This window comes from Sus scrofa, chromosome 6, assembly GCF_000003025.6.
Source record: "Sus scrofa isolate TJ Tabasco breed Duroc chromosome 6, Sscrofa11.1, whole genome shotgun sequence".
Taxonomy (NCBI): Eukaryota; Metazoa; Chordata; class Mammalia; order Artiodactyla; family Suidae; genus Sus; species Sus scrofa.
In genome coordinates, this window is record NC_010448.4 from 169,749,269 (window position 1) to 169,758,541 (window position 9,273).

Sequence of the window (9,273 nt, forward strand, 5' to 3'; positions counted from 1 at the left end):
CGACGGCTCTCTTCTGCCAGCCTGTGCCCCACAAATCCCTCCTTTGGGCTGGTGCCAAACCTAAGTGGAGCAAATTGTTTGGCACTTTGCTTCTGACACGGTGACCTTCTGTGAATCCTTGCCCCTCAATCTGCAGCCTTTCACAGCTCAAGCAGAGCTGCAGAGCCACCAGGTGGGGCAGTTGCTAGGAGGCCGAGCCCTGGGGCCTGGGGTCGTGCAGCCATGGCCGGCCAGGAGGCAGAGAGGGGACCCTGGGGGCCCAGGCCGAAAGACCTGGGGGCCGGGGCTGGCTATTCAGGCAGCTTACTTTTCTCTACCTGGCAACGCTTGCCCGTGGGGTAGCGCTCTTCTGGGAACGCCTTCCCCCTTAAGACCTGGGTTTGCTCAGGTCCCCAGACTCGGCCTCTCTTTTTCACAGGGACCCGGCTTGCCCGGCTCCAGCGGAGCGCAGGGAAGGGGGGCAGCGTGGAGTCGCCACTTCCTGAGCGGACCCTGCGGGGCTGGGCGGTGGCCCCTGCCCTGTCGTCATCCTCCTTTCACGCCGGAGAGCGAATCGGTCCCCAGGTCCGTTTAATTCTTCTATTATGTTTCCCAGACTCGGAGCCTCTAGCTGCCTATTGTCCCGAGCAGGCGCTGTGCATTTGTGTAAAGATTAGACATGTTAGAACCTTTGCTCTCGCCCCGATGGTCTTTCTCTTTTACTCTCAAATCCGAGTTCTTTCTTTCTTGCGACGCTCTGCTTCCTCGTCCCGCCACCCCCCTCCCCAGTCTTTCTCAGCCTCCCTGTTTGTTCTCCTCCTCCCCGACCCTCCCTTCTCCCGGCAGAGCAGCTTTTCCTGCCTTCTCTTCGTAGTTCTGCAGTTTGCCATCTCTCTCCCCCACCCCGACCCCAACCTTGCTTAGCTCCACGTTTCTATTCTCGCAGAGGCTCCCAGAAACGTCGGGGCGCGTTGCTCACCTCATTCCAGAAATACTCCTCTAAATTCTTAGAGAGGCGCTCTGCGGGGGAGGCGGTGGGGGAAGGACCTGAGCGCTGGATGGGGAGTCACTGTGGTTTGCTAGGGAGACCAAGACCTGAGTGCCAGGGCCAGCCCTGGGTGACCTTGGCCGGACCATGCTCCTGTGGGAACCACCTTCTCCTTCCGGGCAGAGGTGGAGCCCAAACCCCAGATGCAAACAGCTGCCTCTTGAGGCTCTGGAGGAGAGCGGTCCATGGCACCCTGAGCATACCGGCGGTGCTCAGAAATGCTGGCACCTGCCTCCACGCAGCCTGAGCCAGCCTGGGGCAAGGAAGGCGACACGGACAGGCGCCTCCCTCCTTCGTTCCGGGCTGCCCTCCTCTCCCCGGATCACACACACACGTGTGCACACATGGGCACACGCCCTGGGAAGAAACAAAGCTGCCTGTTTCTTCAGAGTCAACCTTTCTTTTTTTTCCCTAAATATGTCATGAGAAAAATCACCGTTCAACACTGGGACGAAAACTCAGGCAGCTTGGGGTCCTGGGGCCCTCATTCCACGACTCAAGGCCAGGCCTGCACGCATGCCTCCCCCAGCCCCTCGGAGGCACGCGCTCAAGGCCCTACTGTGTGCCAGGCAGGCTCCAGGCCCAGCCTTCTCTGGAGTTCCGGACCTCGAGACTGCTGAGGAGATAAGCCCAGTGTCATGAGTCAGGCTTGAGAGCACGGGGGCTGGGGGTTCCGAGAACTGAGAGACCCTGAGGAGGCGGCTCTGAGGCAGCCGTGGGGCAGGAGCGGAACGCTGGCCCCAGGGAGCCCCTCCCTCGCCCCCTTGTCCTGAGCCGACACATCCTGCCGAGTCCGCGACGGGAGGCCCTCCAAGGGGCACTTTGTCTGTGTGCCCACAGGGCCGTCTTTCTGGAGAGGGCTCTGAGGCCGCCTTCTTAGTATCAGCGAGTCTCTGAGCCATACAGGTGAAGAATCCTTCATTTTGGATTTGCTTCGTAACCAAGGAAACCGAGGCCCAGGAGGGATGGCCTTGGCCATGGCTGTTTGGCAGAATAGGTTCCCTAGGGGACCCGAATTCCTGGGGTGGGGGACGGGGTAGGGAAGAAGGGTGCTTCCTGGGGGAGGGGGAGGAGGCAGCTCCAGCCTGGCCAGAGGTCAAGGGTGAGCTATGTTCTTCATGGAAGGAAGCAGGCCCAGAGAGGGCTCCGACTCCCCCAAGGCCACCCAGCCTCGAGCAGGTCTTTTACCTCCCGCGGGATAGAAGGGCCACCCTCTGGCTGGTTGGCAGTAGGCAGGCAGGAAGGCAGGTCTCAAGGAAAGGGAACGTTCTGCTCGTGGGACCTCTTCCTCTGAACTCTTAGCAAGACCTGTGGAGCAGCTGCGGCGAGTGGGGGAGGCGGCTCCCGGCAGATGGGGGATGACAGAACAAGTCCAGGGGGACTAGGAGGGGTCCCTGGGGGCAGCAGTGGAGCCCTGGGACTCCAGGAGGTGCTCCAGGCAGAGGGAGGAGCAGGAGCCTGCCCTCCCTCCTCTTCCCTCCCCCCACATCCCCCCCACCGCAGAGGCTGGGGCGGGCCCAGCGCCCTGGGAGGAGGCGGTGTCCCTGGCTCCTGGCCCACACCCACCGGTGCAGCGGGGCAGGGCTGGCCAGGCAGGGGCGGGGCCGCGCCTGGTGTTATAAGAGGCAGCCAGGGCACCGAGGCAATGAGCTATCGCTCAGCCTGGCAGCAGGAGGCTGGCAACAGGCACACTCTCCACTCCAGTCCAGCCTGTGCGCTCCGCCGCCGCCATGGTCGCCGTGCCCACCGCCTGGTGCTCCATCGCTCTAGCCCTGCTCGTGGCCCTGCACGAAGGTGAGCTCCCCTGGCCTCGCTTGCTGCAGCAGCTCTGAGGTTTATTTGTCTACGTCCCCCTCTGGGGCTGCCATGCCCTCCAAGGCAGCTGGGAGCACACAGGGGCAGCAGTGGCTGCAGGGGGCTGTGTAATGAGAGGTGCTGCAGGCACAGGGCAGCTGCTGGTCCTTCCCACCCAGAGCCGCTGGGGCTTCCCCCGGCTGGCCTGGAGCTCCTGAGCAGCGAGGAAGCCGACTTCCTCGGTTGTGCAAGAGGAGGGGCCCGGCGGGTCCCCATCCCCGCTGTGCCAGGCGCCCCGACCCTCCTCTCCACCTCTCTCCCTCCTGTGCATGCAGGCAAGAGCCAGGCGGCTGCCACCCCCCACCTAGAGCAGCAAGTGCCCACGCCCCGTGCCCGAGGCTCCCACCTGCGACCTCGGCGTTGCTCCTGCAGCTCTTGGCTCGACAAGGAGTGCGTCTACTTTTGCCACCTGGACATCATCTGGGTGAACACTCCCGGGTGAGCTACGGGGGGATCCAGGTGGGGCTGCAGGGGGCGGGGGTGGGGGCCGCTGGCATGTTGGGGAACCTCTGGGACATGCCAGCCCCCCTGGGGGCATTGGGCTGTTATCAGTAGCCATCAGTTATTGCTTTGGCTTCCCATGTGGGGGCTGCCTGGGCAATACAGCGGGCTGGCCCCTGAGAATCCTCCCCGTAGCCTGGTAAGCGAGTGGGGGCTCCATTTTCCAGACCGAGGTACTCAGGCTCAGAGAGGTTAAGTGCCTTCCCCAAGATCACACAGGAAGGAGTGAGTGGTAGGTGGAGGCTCCATCCTAGGTCCGGGGATGCCAGCGCTCAGAGTGGCTCTGCCATGCCGCCTCTGCATGATCTTCCAAGAATAATACGATTAATGGCATGGCCCGTGTCTTGACGGTGCCAGGCCCTCCAGCAGGCACTGCTTGTGCGTTACTTTCTCGGGAGCCCCTCCAAGCTCCCCATGAGGCAAGTATTTCTATGGTCCCCAAATGACAGATGAGAAACCTGCCCTGTGTCACCTGGCAGAGCCGGGGTGGGGGCCCCATGCTATCTGTTCTGTCTGCACCCGCACTGCCTCCGGGCCACTGCATACTTCAAGTTGAAGTTTCTGTGTGTGTTTGTGTTGTGTTTTTTTTTTTTTTTCTTCCCCAAATTGCAAAAGACAAGAGAAGCCCTGCACGTAAGCGCGTGTGGAGCTAATCCGCATCTAAACACTGGCTCAGGGCGGGAACCCTGCCAGTCCCTGCGTGCTGGGTCTACCTGGAGTCATTACAGCTCCAACCACACCGTCTAAAATTAGCTCTGGCACCCGAGGTGCTGGTCCAACCGGCCACAGGGCCCCTGCCCTGCCCCTGGCCCGCCTTGGCCAGACTGAATCTGAAGTCGATCTCAGCTGATCTCACACACACATGTGCACGTGCACACACACACACACATGCACACTCATGCGCGTTTTTAAGTCAAAGCTCTAAGAAACCCTGGTCGCCCTTCCAGGCGCCTGGAGACCAGGTGGGGGCAGCTTAGCTGTGAGCCTACTCCTGTGAGGTGGCATCTCCCGCCTCCTCCAGGATGAGCTCAGGGTCTTCTTTGGCAGGGGGAGAGGGGGAGAAGCAGGTGCAGGGCAGCCTGGCTCCAGCAGCCCAAGTTCTGGTCCGGGTGGGGGGCGGGGGCGCTGGGAGGACCTCCCACTTTTCTGCATAAGGCGGGAGCACAGCTTCCACCCCCGCTTCCCATACAGAGCAGGGCCAGGGGAGTCAGGAAGGGACACGGGAGGGCCAGGGTCTTGTGGGGCGACCTGGCACCCCAGGAGGAGCCTGTGGTGGGATGGGGTGCGCAGGATGGGACAGCTCGGGCTGGCTGCCGCTGTGGCTACTCTGGTGGCCTGGGTGTGGCCATGCCAGTGCGCAGTGTGGACAGTCCCGGCTTGCAGTGGTCCTGGTTTATCTAATCCTCTCTCTCTCTCTCTCTCTCTCTCTCCCCGCCCCTCCACCCTACACCACTACCTCGCTGGCTGCCCGCCCACAGACAGACAGCTCCTTACGGCCTGGGAAACCCGCCAAGACGCCGGCGCCGCTCCCTGCCAAGGCGCTGTGAGTGCTGCAGTGCCAAGGACCCCGCCTGTGCTACCTTCTGCCATCGAAGGCCCTGGTACGTGGGCACCCAGCCTGCACCCGCCAGGGGTGGCTGCTGCCTGGATCTGTCCTGGAAAGCAGGGTGTCCGGGAGGCCAGCCCAGGAGGGGAGTGACTCAGTGGGACAGGGCAGGGTCCAATCCACAGGCTGCCCTGGGTTGTCAGGCAATGTCCCTTCCTGCAGGGACCCAGTCACCCCCGGGCTCCCCTCCTCGCTGCACCGCCGCTGTGGGGGGGCTTCTGAGAGAATATATGACATCCTCATTCCTGGGCAGGAGGGACTTTCCACAGGTGACAGCGGAGGCAGCGCAGGCCCAGAGAGGGGACCCGATGCGGCCTGTCAGGCCACACGGCTGGTCACGTGGAGAGCTGGGCTTTGGGTTCAGAGCCGAGGCTCAGGGGACGCCCGAGCTTTCTCAGTGGAGAAGTCACACCTGCGGTTGGGAGGCCGTAGCACCGTCCCAGAGCTGTCGTGGAGCTGCTGGGGCCTTTGTCCAGCCTCTTCACTCTCTGAGCCTCAGCTTTCCCATCCGTAGAAGGCAGGGCAGACCCTGCTTCTCCCCCTCTCCCCCGGGAGCAGCGTGGAAAGCAGACCCGGGCTTGGCAATCCCCAGCCCCCGTTCCCGGGACTGTTTACGGGAACCCCCTCCCTGGAGACTCTGCCCTGCCTCAGTTTCCCCTGCGAAGAGCCAGGCTCAGCTGCAGGTGGCTGGATTCGGGGGAGGCCGGCTACCCGCCGCCTCCTTCTGAGGCTGAGAACACACTCCCGGCAGCTCAGCTTTCCTCGGGCCCCACCCCACCTGGGAAAGGAAGGATGCCAGGTGCATGAGGCGGAAATGGATCCGTTCCTGAGGGCGGGGGGGGGGGGGGGCGGGGTGCTGGGCCGGGCCTCCCGCCAGGTGGCCTTGGGGCCCTGGACAGCCCCTCACTGGCGCCCTACTGCTGTTCATTCAGGCCTGACGCTGTGGCACTCCCAGGCAGTGTGGCCCCAGCAGCCAAGGTCCAGGCTGGCAAGACATGGGCCACGGCAGGAGAGCTCCTCCAGCGGCTGAGGTGAGGGCCACCGGCACTGATGCAGCGCCTTCTGTATGCTCTGCCCATTTCCCCTATTCTCCCTAAGAGGCAGGATTGGTGCCGATGGGGCAGCCCCGGAGAAGGGCGTTTGCCCGCGGCCACACGGCCGGCTGAGGTATCTGGCTGACTCCAGAGCCTGTGCTCTTCGACGCTGTGCTCTTTGTTACCAGCCAGGCCTGGAAGTGGACTTTGATAGCGGGTCTGAGGGGTCGTGACTGTGGAAGGCCCCCAGGTGTTCATTCAGACTGTGTCTGAATCAGGCATGTCCCCACGGAGTGGGGTCCAAGGGACGGACCGCCCAGCCTGCTCCTTCCCAGTGTCCCAGACTGGATCGCCTTCCCGGCGGCCTCATCAGGGCTCAGCTCGAGGCTTGGCCCCAGGAGGTGCCCATGGATGTTTGTGCAAAACCAAACGGACTGAAGAACAGACACCCCACATCCGGCCATGTAGCAGGGTGGCTAAAGGGGCACAGCTTCTGAGCCATGCATTTTCCTGAGGTGAACCCTAGCCCTGCTGCACGCAAGCCTTGGCACCTTGGTCTTGTCACAACTTCTCTGGGCTCCCGCTTCTATTTCCGAGGCAGGGACAACAGTGGAGTCTGTCTCATAGGCTTGTTGTGTGTTTGTTAGCATCTGTGAAGAGCCTCGAGCAGGACCCGGCCCCTGGGCCCTCTGGGCATCTCCACCATCCCTACCTCTGCCCCCGAGGGACCCTGGGGGCTGGCCAGTGGCGGGGTGCAGCCTGGCCCCTCCGTGGCTCCCATCTTGGGGCAGACGGAGAAACAGGAGAAAAGGCAGGATAGTGGGACAGGCAGGACCCAAGATAGGTTAGGAGGAAAAAACGCAAGGGGAGTTCCCGTCGTGGCGCAGTGGTTAATGAATCCAACTAGGATCCATGAGGTTGCGGGTTCGGTCCCTGGCCTTGCTCAGTGGGTTAACGATCCGGCGTTGCCGTGAGCTGTGGTGTAGGTTGCAGACGCGGCTTGGATCCTGCGTTGCTGTGGCTCTGGCGTAGGCCGGTGGCTGCAGCTCCAATTCGACCCCTAGCCTGGGAACCTCCATATGCCACAGGAGCAGCCCAAGAAATGGCAAAAAAAAAAAAGACAAAAAACGCAAGGAGTTCCTGTTGTTAAGTGGGTTAAAAACAGGACAAAGTGTCTGTGAGGATGCAGGTTCCATCCCTGGCCTCGCTCAGTGAGTTAAGGATCCTGTGTTGCCACATGTCACAGCATAAGTTGCAGAAGCTGCTTGCATCTGGCGTTGCTGGGGCTGTGGCATAGGCCAGCAGCTGCAGCTCCGATCGGACCCCTAGCCTGGGAACTCCCATGTGCCTCCGGTGCGGCCCTAAAAAGAAAAACGATTTTGAGACAGGACTTTGCAAGAGGTTGGTCCTTCATAATCGGCAAAGAGCGTGCCTTGCCAGCCTGTACGCAGCCGCACAGCAGTTCAGGCCTGTTTTTCTTTTAAAGACCAAGAAAGGGGCTCAGAGAAGTTGTGACCTTTGCCCAAGTTCCCCTGGCTGCGAACCCAAACCAGCTTCCCAGCTCCCAGGCCAGAAGGCCCTGAGCCAGGGATGACGCGCGAGTCCCAGCCAGGGTCTCGGTCAGGTTCAAAGGGCAGCTAGGAGCCACAGCCGTCTGGTTGGACCACCTGGAGCAGGACCTTGGAGAATGGGGACGTGAGGAAGCAGCATGGCGGGGGGGCAGGAGCAGCACAGGCAGGGGCCGGACGTGGGAAGGCAAGTCAGGGGAGCTCCGCTGGGCTGCCCTCGGCCGTCGAGCCACTCTGGCACTTGCTGTGGATCATCTGCTTTGTCCAAGTCCTCGCAGGCAGAGAAGCTTCTAGGCCTGGTCTGGCCTGTCCTTGATATCGAGGCCTGGTTTTCAGGCTCAGCTGTGGCCACCCTCTGACTCCGTGTCATGAATTAAGGCCTCGAGCCCCTCTTAGAGGCTCCCATGGGGAACCCTAGAGCAGTGCGTATGCCCTGAGATGCTCAGTCGACCTCTCTCCATTGCAGGGACATTGCTGCAGCCAGAATCCGCTTTGCTGGACAACAGCAGGAGGCAACGAGGGAGCCCAGGCCTACCCACTCTAGGCGGAGGAAGAGATAGCTCTGGAAGCCTGTGTGGAGACGGAAGGAGAGGGCCGTCCCAGGCCTGGGGGACCCTCCACCTGTTTCCTGGGCCAGGAAACCCACCTGCTGGACTTGGTACAAGCTCTGGCCTCCTCGCTCCGGGGAGAGAGCCTCCCTCATGGCAGCTCCATGCCCTCACACTGCCCAGGAAAGCCCTCAGGCCCTGGGCTGCAGAGCGGCCTCCCACGCTGGCTCCAGCTCCACGGCCCAGCTGAAAGGAACGGCGTGGGGACCCTGTGCGGAGAGGGGTAACTGTCTGTTGGCTGCAAACCAGGAGTGACACACAGTGGTTGGCGCTCACAGCTAAGCCAGCCCTGGAGGCTGGATGGGTCTGGCCAGGGCCAAAGTCCCGGCTGGCCCCTGTCTGTCCCCTTCAGCTCTCCTTGCCCAGACTCCCTGTACCCTCACACTCCAGGGACCCTCCTGGTGAGAAGGGTCTGTTCTGCTTCACCTGTCTGTACATAACTTATTTGCTCTAAACTTTGAAAATTCTGAGTATTTATTTTAATGTATTTTTTTAGAATCTCAGTTACCTGCGAACCTGTGTTTATAATAAACAATGAAATGGTACACTCTGGTATTTTGGCTGAGGGGGGGTCTGAGCCACGGCTCAGGAAGGGGCTGCTTGGGCGTTCCTGTCATGGCTCAGCAGAAACAAACCCGACCAGTACCCATGAGGATGTGGGTTCCTTCCCTGGCCTCGCTCCGTGGGTTAAGGATCTGGCGTTGCCGTGAGCTGTGGTGCAGGTCGCAGACGCAGCTCGGATCCCTCGTGGCTGTGGCTGTGGTGTAGCTTGGCAGCTGTATCTCCGATTAGACCCCTAGCCTGGGAACCTCCATGTGGCACAAGCACGGCCCTAAAAAGCAAGAGAACAAAAGAAAAGAAGGAAAGAAAGAAGAGAAGAGAAAAGAAGGAAGGAAGGAGAGAGAAGAAAAGAAAAAGGAAGGGGCTTCTTGCAGTCAAGGGAACACAGGCAAGGGGAGAGGAGCAAAAGCCTGGGCCGGGGGGCCAGAGCCCTGAGCTCCACACCCCCGCGCCCTGGCTGGGCGCCCTGGCTGCTAACCCCCTCTCTGGGCCTTTGCCTACCATGTGCCTGGAC

The 9,273-nt window shown here is 61.6% G+C and overlaps 1 protein-coding gene across 2 annotated transcripts; it reads left to right on the top strand.

Annotated features, from left to right (window-relative positions):
• Positions 2,688-8,743, top strand: EDN2 (endothelin 2). Of its 2 annotated transcripts, XM_021096940.1 has the most exons (5): positions 2,688-2,821; positions 3,157-3,319; positions 4,861-4,983; positions 5,921-6,019; positions 8,057-8,743. In XM_021096940.1, the coding sequence occupies exons 1-5, from the start codon at positions 2,758-2,760 to the stop codon at positions 8,148-8,150; spliced, it is 543 nt and encodes a 180-aa protein (XP_020952599.1). In that variant the 5' UTR covers positions 2,688-2,757; the 3' UTR covers positions 8,151-8,743. The 2 variants fall into 2 exon arrangements, with proteins under 2 accessions (XP_020952599.1, XP_020952600.1); XM_021096941.1 differs by lacking the exon at positions 5,921-6,019.

Excerpts from the sequence above, each read along its gene's own strand:
- EDN2 (XM_021096940.1), top strand. The coding sequence starts at position 2,758 with ATGGTCGCCGTGCCCACCGCCTGGTGCTCCATCGCTCTAGCCCTGCTC. Across the intron at positions 4,984-5,920 it reads TTCTGCCATCGAAGGCCCTG|GCCTGACGCTGTGGCACTCC; the intron begins GTACGTGGGCAC and ends CTGTTCATTCAG. Across the intron at positions 6,020-8,056 it reads GAGCTCCTCCAGCGGCTGAG|GGACATTGCTGCAGCCAGAA; the intron begins GTGAGGGCCACC and ends TCTCCATTGCAG.